Source organism: Pleurodeles waltl, chromosome 4_2 (assembly GCF_031143425.1).
Source record: "Pleurodeles waltl isolate 20211129_DDA chromosome 4_2, aPleWal1.hap1.20221129, whole genome shotgun sequence".
Classification (NCBI taxonomy): domain Eukaryota; kingdom Metazoa; phylum Chordata; class Amphibia; order Caudata; family Salamandridae; genus Pleurodeles; species Pleurodeles waltl.
The window spans coordinates 61,219,448-61,238,460 of record NC_090443.1 but is presented as its reverse complement, the minus strand read 5'-3'; the positions used below and the strand labels follow the sequence as shown (position 1 = coordinate 61,238,460).

At 42.9% G+C, this 19,013-nt stretch overlaps 1 protein-coding gene across 1 annotated transcript in view; it reads right to left on the bottom strand.

The window, feature by feature from the left end:
* The window catches only part of LOC138292215 (keratin, type II cytoskeletal 5-like), a 97,636-nt gene that overhangs the window by 43,537 nt on the left and 35,086 nt on the right, over positions 1-19,013 (bottom strand). The window contains exon 6 of the mRNA XM_069230660.1: positions 6,644-6,769. Within this exon, the coding sequence (XP_069086761.1) occupies positions 6,644-6,769 (126 nt within the window). The remainder of the gene's footprint in view (positions 1-6,643; positions 6,770-19,013) is intronic.

Below are 19,013 nucleotides of genomic sequence, written 5' to 3'. Positions count from 1 at the left end.
TTCTAATATGTTTTTTCAAATGCGACATTCCTGTTTGTGAAATTGCATTGCAACTGATAATTCAGTCGAAAATAGTAACACGTGGAATACACAAACGTATTTTGCAGAATAATAACATAAGTTTTTGTTGATTTATTGTATTATCCAATTGTCGTCTTAAAACGTTGAATATGACTTCCTAATATTTTCTTCTGTAAGGTTAGGATTCATTAACTAATATTTTTCAGAATGATTTGCTCAAGTATGTTTTTTTCTGTTGCCTTCTTTTATTTAACCTTGGTCATTTTCACGCTGTTTTCGACCCCCTTCCTTCCTTGTCTTCAATCAAAACCTTCATTCCACTAAGGCTGGGCACAGAGTAAGTTGCTTTTTAGGGTCAAGCCTGCATCACATGTGCTCGCGCATGCGTATTGCTAGTGAGACGCTTTAGGTATTAGAAAAAGGCTCGGAGCCCCGTCGACGTCACGTCAGTGTCTTACATTGGCACGTTGGCTTGCATGTTAGAATCCGCTTCCTTTGATTAGTGGAAGGCACGCATACGTCATGCCTTTTCTGGTGGTTAGCCGTCCTCGAGCGCTGCGACCAAGTACAGAAAACATGTGAGGCTTACTGTTTCCCGTCAGGTTTGTGGACTACTTTTTCTCTATTTTCACAGCACTATCTTGCTGGGCAGAAGTCGAGCGCTTTGCATACTATTGACCTTGTCACACAGTTAATTGCACTTTTGCCGGTTACGTTCATAATTGCACTTTTGCCGATAGGTATTATTACGTGTGAACTGCAGCAGCGCGATTGCGCTGTTTTTTCCTTTTAATGCAAGAAAAATCCGGTCGGGAGTTTACACCTAGGAATAGCTGTAACTCCGACAAATGCAAGACCCTCGTGCAGCACGGGTGATGGAAAGCTCATTTTTGGCATTATTTGTCGAGTCTTGTCTGTGTTAAGTGTAAGTTCTCAAAATACTGACAAACACTTGCTCTACACTGATAGTACCAATCTAAACACCATGAGCCCATATTTATACTTATTTAGCGCCGCATTTGCATCATTTTTTTACGCAAAAGCAGCGCAAACCTACAGTATTTTGTAAGTTTGCGCCGATTTTGTGTCAAAAAATGACGCATATTTGGAGCTAAAAAGTGTAAATATGGGCCCATGTATGTTTAATAGTGTCATATTTTTTAAATCTGCAACAGTTTTTTCAGGCACAGTCAAGCTTTATTACGCAGGAGCCTGAATACATTGTAAGTAGTCCACGTTTCTGATGCAACACTTCTTTATTCCAAATTTGTGCAGAAAGAAAATAAATTACTAGGGCACATTTTTTCTTTCATCACCAATAGTAGGATTAGATTAAAAAAAACACAAGGCTGAAGGCCAGGAGGCAGCAGCTGTATATTTGAATGTTCTTTGTCAAACAATTTGTGTGAACTCTTGTAGTTTATGGGTTTGAAATATTCCTGTCTGCACAACCAAACATAAGATTCGTATTTATTATAGTCCTACAAGCTTTGTACTCTCTGCCCAGTTGCACCAAACATTATTTTGGATTGAGTCTAGATGTGCAAAAAAACTCTAGAAAAGGACCCTAACTAGTTTGTAAATATTTTGAACACTGATCAACCTAAACTCCTTTCAGTTGTAGCTTTTTGATAGGAGGTATTGATGTTTTGAATCGTTGGTTTATCTTGTTAAGGGCGGTATAGGTGGAGCATGCACGACTGCACTATCACCTTTTGAAGAGGCCAGAGGGAGGGGGAAGCACCTTGGAAAAAGCAAGACACGTAATGTTGCCAGTAGGTTTGAGCCTCGGGTATCATTGGCCTCTCTCCACATAGCAGCCTGCTCTCCAGCGTGATAGCCACTGTAACTGTGCTGCTAAGTAGTATGCTTCATAAAAGGGTGCTACCAGTCCCCCTCACCCTAGTGGAAGCTGGGGTATCCTTAGGGCCCCTTAGTGGCATTTTGCACCCCATATGAGTAAACTAAGGAGCGTGTCCAGTTCTTAAAAGAAGGAACGCAGAGGAGTGAACCGGAGATTAGCAAAACATACAGTAGTCTGGGTAGCACAACCATTTTTATGAATGCTGTTTTGCTGATGGGGCAAGTGAGAGGGAAATGCCAGAAGCTTAGTTGCACACAAATGCCTGCAAGTGCCCTGCGGGGATTGCCCTCGTACAGGTCAGAAGGGGAGTGGTAAAAGCAAACTCCTAAGTAGCGGATTGCCTCAGAGCACCACTGTATTCTCGTCCCCCCAGGAGCTTGTCATGCTGTGGCTGTTCAGGGCACAAAGGCTAAGCTGCTGTTTTGGAACAATTCACCCGAAATCCAGAGACTGCAGCAAATTCTATGTGTATTGGGGTTAGGGATGTTGTCACATACCTCAGGAAAGCAAGTCATCCGCGTAGAGCAAGACAGCATGCACAGAATGTCAGAGAGGGATTCCCCAATTGTGCCCTTTCTCGCAGATGTGGCTAGCCACCGGTTCCATTGCTAAAGCAAAAAGCAAGACGGAGAGTGGGCATCCTTCCCTGGTGCCTTGGCTCACCAGGAAGAGGTCTGATTTGAGGAGACCCAATCATACACAAGAGGAAAGACCTGCGTACAGTGAGCATGTGTATGCTAAGAGTCATTTCCCAATACCCATAGATGTGAGCACCTGGAATAGATAATCCCAAGGCAGGGTTTCAAGCGCCTTCTCTATATATAGGATCGGGCAGGCAGCTAGTGGTTGTTCTTTCTGGACCTAGTCTTTGATGTGCAACGGGTGGCTGATGTTTTGTGAGGTGTTGCGCCCAGGAACTGAACCATTGTGGTATGTGTGAATGAGTGTTGGTGCAATCTGTGAGCATCTGCTCATCAGGATCTTCCCTAGGATCTTGTAATCAACTCCTGGGATTGCAATGGGGTGGTACGATCCTAGTTGGATAGGGTCACGATCAGGCTTCAGAATCTATACCAATAGTGACTCTTGGTGGGAGGTAGGGGGCACACTGAGCTTGAGCCTCTTCGCACATTTCTGCCAGGCACAGGTCCAGCCTAATAGCGATAGTAGAATCATATTCCTACAGGAGACAATCTAGGCCCAGGGATTTGTTATGTGTGAGGTCTTTTATCGCTTGTATGATCTCCTGGGGCATTATAGGGATGTCCAATGCATCCCTGGTCACTGCAGGGCACAGAGGAGTGTGATATTGACCAAGAAGTTTGTTATAAGTATGTGGGGGACATCTAACTGGTCCAACCAGTCCCAGGCCTCTGTACAATCAATGAATAAGAAACTCTTCCCATTAGCGATGACTTACAAGCAGGCTGGGAAAAGTAATGCATACTGTAGTGCCATTTGTGGGAGTATGCGTTTTACTGCTAAGAAAGACTTTTTTTGATGTTGGACAAGCCGCCTATAATCCAGAAAAAGCATGATTGTCTTGTCTTTCATTTGTAGCGGGGCAGTCTGCCGGGCAGCATGCAGTAAAATTCCTCTGTCCGGTAGTGTAGTAGTCCAGCCAGCATAGGTTGTATGAGTGCCACCAGGGGAGGACGTTGCACCAGCAGCCTGTTGGCTCTTTCAAGAGTGTAGAAGGGAGTTATATCAGTTGGTGGTGTAAACGTTTTGAGTCAGTTTTCCAGAAAAGACAATGGATCCTGCCTTCCACTCCCTCCGAAAGACCCAATATTCAAATGTTATTCCTTCAGGAACTGCTTGGGTCTCAAGATGGTGAACCCTGGTGTGTAAACCCCGAATCGCTGTCTGCTGGTCTGTTACCTAAGCTTGTAGCTCGGCCAGCATCTTATCCCCGCCACTGACCTTGTTCACAAGTTTCCGGTGGTCATTTCATCGCACCTGAGTTCAGTTGCTAATGACCCCAGGCAGGTCTCCATCGACACCCTAGAATGCTCGAGAGCGGTAATGACTTGATCTAGCTTTGTGGACATAGGCGGCGAGGCAGAAGCCCCTGGTGCCTGGATATCCAGGATCATGGATGGTGTAGAGCCTGTTGCCAGAGGAGGGGCCGGCATGGTGGATCTTAGCCTACTCATTACTAGCTGCGGAGGTGGTCAGTACTGCAGGCGTATGCAATATAAGGTGGGGTTGCAGGGATATCTACCTTCTCCCTGTCACAGAGAATAGTTGGTCTCCAATCAGTTGTTGTAGGGAGTTAAAACTCAGTGCTCGCCGCCCCAGGGAATCCAGGGTAGGGAAGCATGCTGAGAGTGACGTTGAACTATGATTGTAATAGTTATCAGAATTTGGGTGAAGTCACCTCACTACTGGGAAGGTGGTCATGTGGGAATACATGTAAATTATTCAGGAGAGTTCAGCTAGAGGGGCAAAGTCAGGAATCAAGACAGTGTCTAGGGAGGCATAGCGGCAAAGAGGAGAGCAGGCGTTGAGGTAATGTATGTGCGAGCCCCCCAGTCTAGGACAGACTCTATCACTGAGGTGGAAGACGGTGGGCTCTATACCAAAATCAGGAAGTATTCCTCAGGTGCTGAAGGACGGCTCTCCCAAGAAGTCATGTTGCGCTAACTGTGTCCAATGCAACGACAGGCCAAAGTCAGCTGGAAGTTTAGCCTAATGCAGCAGTACCCTCTAATGCCAGTATTATTTCAGAAATAGGACATCGTGGGTAGCCTGAGGATTAAGGTGTAGGCTCTCCTTCACAGCCCCCACTTTCTCCCAGGGGTTTGGGTGTACTACTGCGACTGCCCCAGCGAATACCATGTAGAGTTAGCGCTGGTCAGTGTAGGCAAGTCTCCCCCAGCAGTGGTGTCAGGTACCAGGGTGAGTAGGTGTGCCACCAATGCCCAGGCCACTTACTTGCTGCTTGATGATTTGGATTGAGTCTGGTATGCTGGTGTATGGAGGGGTTCTGAATCTGCTGTGCAGTTGAGTAATCCTGAGTAATCTCTCTCACGGCTGTCCACTCCGCTCGCTGGCGCAAAAGGCAACTCAGGGATTGAGGCGGGGGAGCTCGCAGATTGGGCCTGCAGTGCATGGCACTCTGGGAGCAGTCTGTTGCCACACCGGTGGTTTAGGCCACTGCAGGGGCCCCAGTCTCTGGGTGGCACCGAGAAGGAGGGAGGTTTCGTGGTGAATGCTACTTCTGATAGTTGATCTCTCCCATCTTCTGGCCTGAGTCACTAGTGCAGCACCTGCACCGGGCCCAGCGTGTGCAGCAGCGGACCTGTGGGCTTGCCCGGGACCCATTGTTGGTCACCTTCAGGTGGTCACGGGCTTGGATGTCGGTGGTGTCGTCCTGCGCCGGACCGGCTCAGATTAGAGAGTGCACCGTGCAGGGATGTAACGATATAGGCCACACTGGGCTTTGATGGGTAGCAGTGCCTTGCCACTCACTCTGTGTGTCCCAACTATGGGCGTCCAGTGCACTTTACTGAAATGAGGCCTCTCCAGTGACAAAGGAGCATCTGCAGATAGTTGTTGCTGTGGAATGGCTGGCCAGTTGCAATGATTAAAGCAGACTGAGCGTACGACACCCAGGTTGTTCCTTCCGTGCCAGTGTTTTTGCTTGTATTTAATTATTACCTTAGTGTTGCCTTTGCATTTAGAGCTTAATGTGATATCAGGACACTTTCTACCAGCTTTTCACAGCACAGGGCACATTCCAGCTTTATCAGTTCCTGCCTCCTGCTAATCATGTTGTAAATTGTTTTTGGAGCAGCTTTTGTAATGTGATCTGATTGCTACTTCAGATTATACCACATTGTGTCCATTTAAATGTATTCTTTATAAAGTAACTATCTTTTAAAAATGCATGCAATCAAATGCATTTATAACGTCACGCTTGTTTGTATTTTGTTTGTACGTTTTTCTAGTTTGCTTTTAGTGCTCATTGTGCTGTACTATCTATCTATCTATCTATCTATCTATCTATCTATCTATCTATCTATCTATCTATCTATCTATCTATCCATCCATCTCGGTCTGTCTTTATAAACATCACAATTTGTTCTGCAAGCCTGTGTTTTTCAACCTTCTATAACTGTTTGTAATACAAAATTACAAAAACAATGCAAAGCCTGGAAGCCAACACCAGATTACATGGCTTTTTTAGGTCAGGTATTAGTTTGACCTTTCGATATTACTAAAATTATATAAAGGTTTTCAGCCAGACATCGTCCATAAGTCTGTTGTATCATTCACATTTTATTTCCACCCACAGACCGCTTCAGCCGTTCTGAATTCACTGTGCGATACAACATGTTTCCCATTTACAAGGAGCACATCCACACACAAAGTGACAGGAACTACACTGGGAATGTGTTCCTTTTTTGACCAAGAAAGTATTTTTTAATATGAATCTATGTTTTTTTAGATTGAAGATGGTTTAGCAGCTTCCCCAACAATAAGATTTTGCAAAATCCATACTAGAGCAAACCAAGAATTTTCTGAGTCGAAATGCTGGCACCGAGCAGCAGACCTCTTGGCTTTGTCAATGCATGTTCTCAATTGTAGTGCGCATAAGTGGTGCTCTTTGGAAGATCTATTTCCTTCTATTTAATTATTATAGCTTCTCTTGGCAATGTGGTTTTGGTTTTAACTTTTCAAACTAGCCTTTTAAAACTATGAGCAGATTGTCCCGTACACATATGTGCTGTAACAAAATATAAAAATATTCACCTGTTTTTTCACATTTTCAGTTTCAACCTTTAACTTCTGGGTCGTTCTGTTTAGTTCAGAAATTTCATTCTTGGTGTTTCGCAGGACATCAACATGCTGGTCAGCTGAGGACTGCAGCTCTTCATACTGTCAATAGGAAACAGGGAAAATGTAATTGCATGATGAAACTTTGAATCACTTGTCCCCTGTCAGAGAACGTTTTTGCAGAGTTTGAAATGTAGAAAACTGCTGAGTAGTTGCTCCTCTTGCAAATGCAAGTATTAGGCAAGTATCACGTCTGTGCACAGATGGTTTGAGTCTTTTTACATGTCTTACGCACAGGTGGCCCATAAGATCTCCTTTTCCTCAGAATCTATCAGTACGCATAATGGGACTACTTGAGGTTTGGGCCTATTGCATTGTTTGTTCAATATCTATATTGATTCTCCTAGGGGGCTGTATTCCAGCTTGTGAGTAACTCATCTACATGCATGCTAATGACACACAGCTGATCTCGAGGACTGGGGATTACCAATGATCTGTTGCAGAAAGATTTGGCAATTACATGAAAGACAATTACGCTCTAATGGACTCAAGCTGTTTAAAGTGGATCGCATTAAAAAATAAAAGCCATGCTGGCTGGAGGACCTACAAACGCCTGAACTCATAATCTGCTCTTAAAATCCCCTAAATTGTGTGGAGTGATGCCACTGTTTAGACAACCTCACTACCTCCCTGTGACACCATACAGCTGGTATTTTTCCCCCTGAGAGCACATACTTTAAACAGTAAATCTTGGAAAAAAACACTTTAAGATGTTTTTCAGTTGTCCCAATGACCACTGACTGATAATGAAAGTAAGCAAAGATAGAAAGCCCATGTTAAAAATTCATACAGACGATTTCATATAAAGCTCTACTCAAGAAACATGGTCAGACCTTTGCACAATCTTAAAACATAAACAGATGGAAGGTACTTTTCATTTGAAAGGGTAGTAGCCCTATGTGCTGCAAAACACTTATGTATGTCATTCCTCACTACATAGCTAAGGACCAAGGGCCACATGTACAAAGCTTGTTACTCATCAGAAACAACCAGATCCGCAGAATCAGGCTGTTTGCGACGAGAAAAAAGCATTTTGCGATGTATAGACCCTTTGTTGCGATATGGTAATCTATTTACCGGATTGCAAAAATGGTTTGCGAGTCGCATTTAGGAAGGGGCGTTCCCTTCCTAATTGCGAGTCGCAGTGCGATGTAGGATTGTTTTGTGACGGTGAATGCGGTCAAAAAACAATCACAGTTAGCACCAATTTCAAATTGGTGCTAACCCATTCGCAAAAGCGAAGGGGTCCCAATGGAACCCCTTCCCCTTTGTGAATGGTAGAGAAAATACTTTTTCAGAGTAGGCAGTGGTCGCACGGACCACTCACTGCCTGCTTTGAAAACATGAAAAGAAAACTTTTCATTTTTGTTTTTGAAATGCATCTTGTTTTCCTTTAAGGAAAACGGACTGCATTTTTAAAAAAAAGCTGCTTTATTTAAAAGCAGTCACAGACATGGTGGTCTGCTGTCTCCAGCAGGACACCATCCCTGTCAGCGCCGCCGTTCCTAATGGGTTTGAAAATTGTGACCTTCCTCATGAATATTCAAGTGGTGCACACATTCACAAGACATTACTGCCTGGACAGTCAGGTCTGCAGAGACGGCTACTTTGGTCATTCGGTCCTGCAGGACTTTTTAGTATGGTCTTGGCTCGCAGCCCACATCCGAGGAATGTTATTGCTTGGGGATTTATTCTAAGGTAAGGCAACTGCAACTAGAAGTTCCTATCAGATGAACAAGTTTCTTACTTTCTGTAACAATTTATCTGGCAGAGACATATTCTAGTTTCACAAAGGATAGATTTTTTTCACACTGAATTTGCTTTTAACAGAACTTATTTTTAGCCTACAGCTTACATTGTTTGGACTGGCTATCTTAAATGGTAGGGCAGATTCTGGTGTTCCAATTTCATCCACATATGCATCCTATAGGTGAAGCAGAGTCCTGGGGTACATATTATTGAAGCAACCAGCTTCCATCAGTGTAAAAAACATTCAAATAATTGATAGTCCTGACTATGACCGTGGGCCACTATTTTAAAACTTATGGATAATGGCTTTTCCCCACATGCTAAATTCTCTCAACAGACCTCATTGGGGATTTTGTGAACCTTAAATTACATTAAGTGGGGGTCAGTTTTGGAGAATAAACTAACCTTTCTGCAGCACTTGACCATTAAGATAATACTACCATAGTAGATATTATGTGCATACATTGCAATTCTAGAACTGCTTATTTCTTAATATAGCAGGTACAAGAGACAACTCTCTGCTTATTTGGCTTTGCTGAGACTTAGTTTATCATGAAAGCAGCTCCAGGATTGCTGAGGAGCCTGTGCTGGTGTCCCAGTGAATGCTGTGATACCACAAGAAGAGGAAAAGGAAGAGGAGCGACAAGCAATGCGGCAGGAGTTAGTGGCGAAGGCAGGAACGGTGGGAAAGGTGTTTTTTTTTCATTGTTTCCCCCTTCAAAATTGTCCCCCTGCCCCCATCCTTGACATTTGCGGTGGCCGCCACTGAGTATCACTGCAGAGTTGACAGATGTTCAGTGTAAAGCTTCACAGAAATATATGGTAGTAGAAACACATTTTACAGCAGAGGAATTTTTGTGACAACCTGAAGCGCAATTGACTGAGCATAAGTATCTTTTTGCAAAACTTGCAAGGTGCAACATACACTTTATTTTCTACAATTTGCAATTTTATACGTATTTGAGTGCAGTACCACATCAAACTGATATATTGATGTGTATTTATGGTGGCCATTACCCACCTTCGGCCATGCCCAGCTTTGTATTTGTTGGTGTGTGCTCAAACACCGTCTACTGCAGGGCATGGGTGCAAAGCCTGCATCCAACCCATCATGGGTGGCCACCCCCTGTTCGGCCATGGGCAGACAAGGGAAGGGAGAGAGTCTGGCCTATGGCCATGCCCTGCAGTGCACTTATAGGAGGGGGACAACCACAGCAGATGGCCATGCACAGAGGAGGTTGGGTGGCCAACGCACACTGTTTGTAAGAGCTGGCCAGTTGTTCTTGGCTTTCAGTCAAGCCTTTTTTTTATTTTTATTTTTTTTATTTTTTATGACTTCTAAAATATGTTTGTGAATCTGACCCAAGATTCATTGCCTGAAGCTTGACTTTGACTCCAAAACCTAAAGTGGCAGCAAGGTACATAGGTAACCGTCTTTTGTACCATGGCGATCCCTGGCTCTCATTTAGTATGCTGGTGTGTCACAAGTCAGAAATTGGACCTGCAAATCCTGCAAGTTTTTCTTTGCTTTTTTAAAAACATGTAAAATAAATAAGGAGAGGGACCCTTTGAGGGTCCTGCTCTACTGCAACTTGGAGAGGGTATTCAGTGTGTGCTGACCCCACCCGGTAAAAGTCTCCTTTTTTGGTAATGTTTAGGATATGGAGACTGTGCCTCACTTAATAAAATGTCTGCCACAATAGGAATGTTTTCTTGCTGCAGCAAATCAGAACACTTTGGACAGGGTCTCCTACTAGGGAACCCTGTTACCAAAATGGACAGAGGGAGAAAAGCCACCTTTGTTCAGTCAGATCCCTTTTTTTAAATTCTTAGATTCACAAAAAATGTGATCAGTCGAAATGGCACAGGTATACAAAAGTGTTAACCCTTTAAAGACCGCTCAGCAACTTTGTTAAACGCTAATATATGAACTACTGAACAGATTTACACCACATTAACAGAGGCATTCTGCCTCAATAAAATTCTACTTTTATGCAACTTATGGTGCAAACCTCTTCAGCCCTTCAGGTGTAGGCATGTCCAATATTTCCTATGGGAGCTATGACAGGAAAGGCTTCATTTTTCATTCCCTCAGTTCCTTAACATTTTTCTACATGAACACATCTGCACAAAAATCGACTTGCTGAACCTTAGCTGAGGCTATATATATATATATAGGAAATACCTTGAAATGAATATGTTGCTCATATGTGGGATGTGATCTGAACCAATGTAGGAGTAGGTTTGTAAGATGTCAATCTTTCTCTTATGGTAATTAACTTAAGAAGTATAATAATGGTGGCTGCACCTTATCGGAAAAGGTTGATTGCAGATCTTAATGGTATGCTGCATAAGAATATTTATTGCATATAGCACATTAAACTTAGGGACTGATTTATACTTTTTTAGCGCCACATTTGCGTAATGTTTTGGCGCAAAAGTGGCTCAAACTTACAAAATATAATTGAAAAAATTACATAAAGGCAGCACTAACTTTTCATAAATCAGGCCCTTAAATTCCGAGGAATAGAAGGAAGACATACTGTGAGGACCTTGCACTTTAGAATGGATGCACTTTATAAACGTTTTAGTCTAAAATATTGATCTAACCAGTATAGGAAGATGAACTGCAAGTGAACCCCCCAAGGTTGCAATGGTTCTATATGAAATACAATAATTTTGCTTGATTGAGTGGACCTTTTGCACGTATCTTGTACTTCAATTGATAGTTCTCTCAACAGAAAATTCCCTTTTATGAACACAAAGTAGAATCCTTTGATCCTTATTGGTGGAAGACATATGGAAAAGATGTCACTGGCTCCTTGCAAACTGTGATCAATCAATGTAAATTACTGGATGTTTAAAAGGTAAGGAATTTTACCAAAATTGTACTGTGAGAAGTGTTAATAAGAACAATTGGAAGTAACAATGTTTAACTCTGTAAACATATTGGAAAGAGACTGTAGACAGCCGAGAACTTAATGTACATTGATGATTGGTTACTTTACCTCTAAATAAGCAAAGAGGGAAAGAAGGTAAAAACAAAAATAGAAGAAAGATGTGATTAGAATTAATTGAAATGAAGAGACTTGTGAAGTAAAAAGATATTTACGAGCTCCCTTATTTTGTAAAAGCACATTTCCTGGTTACCTTGTATAATTAAAATTGAAATTAAAATGGCTGACATAAGGCTGAGTTAATACTATGTGAAATGGGCTGTCTACTGTTTTTTAAAGGTGGTAGTAATGTAATGGGGATTGACTGTCCCTTTAAATGGACACTGTTGGAAAGTGGGTTATTGGTAAGTTACCTACACTTAGCAATAGGCTACAAACCCACACTAGGTCCAGTCAAGGTCTTAGTAAATTAATCCTTGCTCAGCCCTTAGTACCTTGGCCCACAAACAGCTAGGCTTAACTTAGGAGACAAGTATGTAAAGCATTTCATATCAGCAAAACATTAAATAAGTAAAACACAACACACAATAAAAACCGAACACCAATTTCTAAAAATAGCAATATTTTTATCTTTAAAATTACATAAAAATGGCAACCCTCTAATGCAGGGAACCGGAGATATGAATTTTTAAAGATTAAAAGTGAAACTATTGCTTAGAAGCAAATAGTGCTCAAACGGTTAACAAAGGTTGCACTGGATAGAGGCAAAGTCCAGAGCTCAGGCCACCAACAATGTAACACTGTTACACTTACTTTCGGAAGTGTTTCTTGATTCAGCAAAGTGGTCCACAGCACCAGCCAAGGGTTCAGAGACTCCGGTTTGCCTTGGGACTCTGGCACTACAACTCAGACATTGCATCTCTTCAACTTATGGTGCTTTTTACAACAGTTGCTCCAAACTTCTGGATCTTCTGCCAGAGGTCCTTTTGGGCCCGTAAAGTGTCTACAAACTTGATCCAAGGTTCCAGAAGCTCTGAGTTGCTCCCTGGGAGTTGAGCCTATAATTCACAGAATGTACCTGTGCAGAATCCTCAAATGGCCACTGGACGCTGGTCAGCCGGGCTCTTCTTGCAGGACTTGATGCAGGGGACACTGGTCAGCTCCTTTATACCTGTAGCTTACAGGAAGTCCACTCCTGGAGTTGCAGAAGCAAGGCAAAGTCCTTTTCTTGGTAAAGCCCAAAGTGTGCTGCTGGTGCAGTCCTTGTGAGTGCAGTTCTTCAGGTGCAGACCAAGGGTTCAACAGGGCATTCCTTCTTCTCCAGTATCTTCTTCCAGCATGGATATGCATTGTGGGGCAGCTCTGCCATATTTATACGTGCTCCTGGGCTGGGAAGCAGGGGAGTGAACCTGTCTAATAGGCTGCAAGCCACCTCCCTCTGGGGTGACCTCTTCCTCTGAAGTGTGGCAAAAACTCTATCCAGGAAAGCAACATTTTCTAAAAATCCAACATGGAGAAAATTCCTCCTTGGAGATTAGATCTAGCTGAGTTCACCCACTGTTGTGGCTAAGGATCCCTAACACAACCCTTTCAGCCCCCCCCCCCCCCGAATCTAATCATTGGGGCTCCTATCCATCTGGGAGAGAAGGAAATGGGGATGGTCTAGTTTCAGTCCCAAGTGGCTTTCCCTCCTTTGAAGATCAGTTTAGCTACTCTTTCCCCATCATGCTCTGCCATCTGCTGCAGCAGTTCTCCTCTCACCAAGGGCAACTTCACACCTCATTAAGGTAGCTTGGCTCAGGCTGTCAAAGGCTGACCATTCAGGAATGGGCACTACAGGGCTGGATTTGGTGACTTTCAGAAAGAGTTCTAAAACTCTATGCTACTTATAATATATTCAACCTTGGCAAGTTGTTGGATTTATTATAACATTTCATTTTATACTAAATTTGATATATTTAGCCCCTCTCTGTCAGAAATAAAGCTTTGTTATTTTAAAACAAAGTCTTCAAGTGTTAGCCTCTAGAGGCCATTGAATACAATGGGGAAAACAAATCTGGCTATTTTCCCCTCACCAGGGCTTATAAAACATCCTTTAAAAGACCCTGCTTATAATCCCACTGCACCCAACCCTTGGGGCACCTAGGGCAGACCTCAGGGATGACATATGTGCAAAAATAGGGTAATTTGAGAGTTTGTGTAGGAAAGTCCTCCTTTTTGCCCGGGTCACCCACAAACATTTTGGACAGATACTGGTGGTTACTGACTCTTGCCTGTGCCCTGGGTACTGCTTACCAGGACCAGTGCTCTGTGTAAAGTGGATATGCAAATTAGAAATTATAATAGGCAAAATTAACCTACCTATAAGTCCTTAGTATATGGTAGGGCATGTAGTTGTAGGGACCCCAGCACAGGTAGTACACCCATAGGTGCACTGCTGAGGTGCCCAGTGTCATTATAATGGCAGGCCTGCCTTGCTGGCTGCTTTTAAATTTAAAATACTTAAACTACCTTATTTTTACATATACTTCACCCCTAATGTGTGCTCTATGTGCCCCTAGGGTTAGGTGCCATGTAACTATAAGCAGGGACCTTATAAAAATAGTTTTATAAGCCCTGGTGAGGTAAAACAGGCAAATTTGTTTTCCCTCAATGAAGTAAATGGCCTCTATAGGCTAGAATGGGGGACTTTATTTTAATTTATAAAGTTCCCTTAAGTGACAGATACCACAGGTTTGGTATCAAATTAATTGTTATAATACATCCCACAACTTACAATTGTTGGATTCAATATAACTTATTAAGGTAAAGAGTTTTTAACTTTCCATAAAAGGTTGCCAACTTCAGCCCTGCACTTTTTTGCAGCTCTGCTCTGATTGGCCAGCCTCTGGCAACCTGGCCAGGCTGCCTTGATGAGGTGTGAAGTCGCCTGGCTCAACACAAAGAGATGTGCCTGCGGGGGAACTTCCCTCACCAGATGGGGAAGCAGGAAGGAGGGAAGGTTGCCAAACTGATCTTAAAAGGCAGGGAAGGATATTTGGAGCAACCCAGCACCTCCCTCACATCCTGCAAACCGACAATTAGGTGCCCCCTTGATTAGATTAGGAGAGGGCAGGAGAGGGGTATGTTTAGGATTTTTAGCCACATCAGTGGGTGGGCTCAACCAGATGTAACCTCCAAAAATAACTTTAAGCCATGATGGATTTTAGAGGAACTTTGCTCCCTGGGATTGATTTTTGCCACACTTCCCAGAAAGTGGTCATCACCGGGGGGATGACCCTGCACCTGATTGGCGAACAGGTAGGCCTGCACCCACACCTCAGATCCCTACCAGGAAGAACTACAGGAGAAAAAGGACTGCCCTGTTGGACCCCTGACCTGCACCTGGACACTGCACTCTGGAGGACTGCACCAGCTGCACACTTGGGCTTCACCACTAGAAGGACTCTAACTGGCTTCAACTGGTTCAATGAGGGACTCCCTGTTTGCAAAAGGTGAAAACTTGCTAACCAGAGTCCCCTTCACCAACTCCTGAAGAAACTGACCAGCTGACCACTGTCCAGTGGCGAAAAAGGAGTTTGCACCAGGTGCATTCTGGTAGTTGTAGTCTGCACCCTCAAGGAGCATCTCAGAGCTTCTAGAACCTTGGGGTGAGCTGTGGACCTCAAAAGAACCTTAAAAGAACATATGGAAGAAGATCCAGAAGTTTGCAAAAGTTAGGAGAACTTTTGGAAAAAGCTCTATAAAGGGGCCGACCGGCCGCGGCAACTCTAGCGAGCTTGCCTCAACCGCGATCCGGCCTGACTTGCAGGTTTGTCCCGGTGAAGAAAATCTCGGAAAAAGTGATTACGTCCGAACGTAGGAAGTTGACCGGGACCTCCCAGGCAGTGTATCCGAAGAGGGCTCCAGGGATGTTGGATCAAGATTCAGGTTTGCCCAGGTCGAAGTATTTTTATCTAAAAAAAACGACCACGTCCGAAGGTAAAAATCTTTACAGATGGCTCCCGCGACTCGTATCCGTGGAAGAGTTCTAGGAGATCGGATTGGACTGGCAACATGAACCCGCTGAAGAAAATCTTCAAGAAAACGATTAATTGCAAAGGTAAACTTTTGACCGCGGCCTCCCACGAGCTGTAGCCAAGCAGGGCTCCATCGCGGTCGGCCTCAAACTTTGACTTTCCCCGGTTGCGGTGCGACCAGATTGGTGCTCTTCGTTTATAAGCGCTAAAAATCATTAATTCTTTAAAAAATCATATCTCCGGTTTCCTTTAACTGATTATATTTGTTTTGGTGTCATTTTAAAGCTGAACATATTTCCTATTGCTATCAATTGGTTTTGTATTTTTAAACTGGTTCCTGTGTTTTATTTAATGACAGTATTGTGATATTTGAATGCTTTACACTTTGTCTCCTAAATTAAGGCTTGTCGCTTGTTGCCAAGCTACCAAGGGTTGAGCTAGGTTTAATTTACTGAGACCTAACTGGACCTAAGTGGAGGTTAGTGACCTATTGCTGTAGTGAATCCTAGTTTGTTTTTAATGGGATAACAGGAGTTAGCTTAGCCTCTGGCTTGCAGACTCGTGCCCCTGTCACCTAGTGAGTTTTAACTTACTTAGCTTGCTCTGTCTTAGCCCATTTAATTATTTAATTCTTCTAAGATGGCTGCCTTGTTTATAGTTAGGTCACTTGTTATGAGTTACATTATCAGTGTCACCACGCTAAGGCGTCAAGATCAAGCAACAAAGACAAACAAACAGTAGGTGTTCACACTTAGGGATTTTCCCTCTCTGTACTTTCGAGGGATTGTTTATATTAATTTCTCTCCCAAGCATGTCTGTTAGCTATTGTTTGGGAACACACCTGCATCAGGGGTCCCTGTAGATCTGTATAAATACATCGCACTTTAGACAGATAATCAGAGGGATTCCGACCAGAGGGCCTCGCCACCATCGCTGAAATCAATGCTGCACGTCGTCTTGGCGCTGACCCAGTCTTCGTGTCCCTGCGGAGTCTGAGATAGAGACCTCATTCCAAGGTAACGAGGGTTGGGGGCTCCTCTCATGGACATGGCATTGGCAGATTAGGTTTAGCAAACCCAGCTCTCCTTTAGGTAGGAGGTTAGGCCTCTCACATGAGGGTATTAGGGCATATTACATCTCGTATGTCTTTCCTATGCATTGCAGGATGGTGGGGGTCTTTGTAATAATGACTCTCGTCCTCACAATTCTGTTTCTTGCATTATTTGTTATCCTAATCATTGCAGCCCAAAAACTTATCGCAAATTGAAGTTATGTTAAATAAAAACCATTGAAACTTTACTGCATCTTTGTCATTGCCTGTGTTTGTATGAGACTTGATATATCTGTGAGAAAAGGGTAACCTCCGTTTAACCACGACACTCCTTGAGATGTCTTATTCTTGAGTCCATGCGTTAAGGCTGCCACAAATCACCTTTTACTATTGTGTTTCTGGTGAGGGGCTGCTAGTGAGCCGGTAAGGTTGGGACAACAGTTGCGATTTGTTGTAGGAAAGGCGTAGTCGCCTACAAGCAAAAGTGCTGTCATCCTTTAACTAGCAGTCTTGCCCAGAGCAAGAGTCCAAACTACGACATTGCTAAGTGTAGGTACTTACCGGCCCTTGCCAATAACCCATTTTCCAACACTTTGGAAATACTTGTAATTCCAAAGTCAAATGTGTGATTAATTGTAACTTAAAAGCAGACAGCAAGGCAGGCCTCCCTTTACAATGACACTGGACACCACATCAGTGCACCTATGGGTGCACTAACTATACTGGGGCCCCTAAACCTACATGCACTATCATGTATTAGGGACTTGTAGGTAGTTTGTCAGTGCCAATTACAATTGGGGCTAATTTGCATATACCAGTTTTAACAGAGCACTGGTGATGGAACTGGTTAGCAGTGCCCAGGGCACAGTCAGAGTCAGAAAACACCAGTATCAGCTACGAATGGGGGCACAAAGTGAGAGGACTTCTGCAATCATACCAATTTCCCCACCGAAACTCTGTATCTATTTTGACTCTATGGTCAATGCCGCCTGTCTCTTGTTCCAGAACGGGGAAGTTACGATAATTTGGAGAGGAGGATGTGTGTGTGTGTGCGTGTGTGTATAAATATATATATTGCAGGGACATTATCCTTAGGTTCTGAATTTAATCGTACAAAACCATAGAAATTCAGCAGTTATAGTTAGAGTTCTTTTAAGTAACTATAACTCGCACCCTAAGGTAACTGTAACTATGAGTGAATGAATTAGTGTATGAATGAGTCAGTGGTTTTTCTTTCAAATTTATCCATATTCGCAAATAATTTGCGAAAATTCACGAACGTCTGTGAATATCGAGCATTTGATGCAAAATTATTTTAAACCCATAATTTGCACCTCAGAGACACCTATATCACACCCCTGGGGTCAGGGTACCATCACCCTGACCCCGTATTCCACTTTATTTAGGATTTTCACCCCTGTGGACTGTGCCCTGTGAAATTAAATGGCGGCTGCAACTTTGTAGTCAGGTTGGGGTCAGCCAATCGCAAAGCTTCTTTCCGCACGTGTATTCACAAAAAGATCATGAATTACGATAATTATTTGCGGCTAGAGATATACAAATTTAGTTTCCCTTCAATATCTCAAAAACTGCTCACACCAAATAAGCGAAAACATAATCTGCATATCGACAGCTAGCTTTCTGCCACATTTGGTGTAATTCCATCCAGTGGTTCGGCCTGTAGTCGTGTCTAAAGAATCCTACGGAAACCAGCAATGGAAACCCAACCTTTTTTTAGCCCCCTTTTTCTCGGCCCCCGCTAAATGGATCACCCCAAATCTTACCATGCATATCAAGATTCACTGCAACACTGTTTTTGGAAAATTTTGTGAAGATTCGGCAAACAGTGCCAAAGATATAGGCAAGTAAAAAAACGCTTTTCCTATGGAAACATGGTCCTATCTTTAACTACCTAGTGGCGAATGCCGGTAGGTGATATATATATATATATATATATATATTTTAACTTCACATGTATATACTTTGACAATATATTAATTGTCAAAGTAAATAGATGTGAAGCTATAGATAGTAAATATATACTTTCATATAAGACATTTTGGTAGTCGATATTTACGTCACAATAATTTTTGCACGTTAAAATTTATTTTTGTATTCTAGAAGTATACATAAACAAAGCTACGTACAGGACAATGTATATAGGAGACTGAAATAGTCGCATGTGTGTTAGCACAGGGTATGAGAAAGTGGTATACACAAGTGGGAAGACACAGTTGTTGAGGACCTAACAATCAGTACAGTAATCCCGACCATGGCAGCATGAAACCATTTATTTTTAGTCAAGGACAGAAATGCTTTAAGTCGGGGAGTCCAATAGAAGGTCAAGAGGGCATAGAACACGACAGGTGTTCAGGACAGCCCTATAAGATACATGTGCACATAATTAATCTAAACGTAAATAATTTACATGATCAGAGGTAATTCTGAAAACCTGTTAGGAATCCGGCCATCACGGGCATACGTTGGACAAGTATAGTTTAGTACTTATTCATATCCTTTGACAAATGACACTCGATGGAGTACGTTTGAATGTAATGTACTACAGCTTA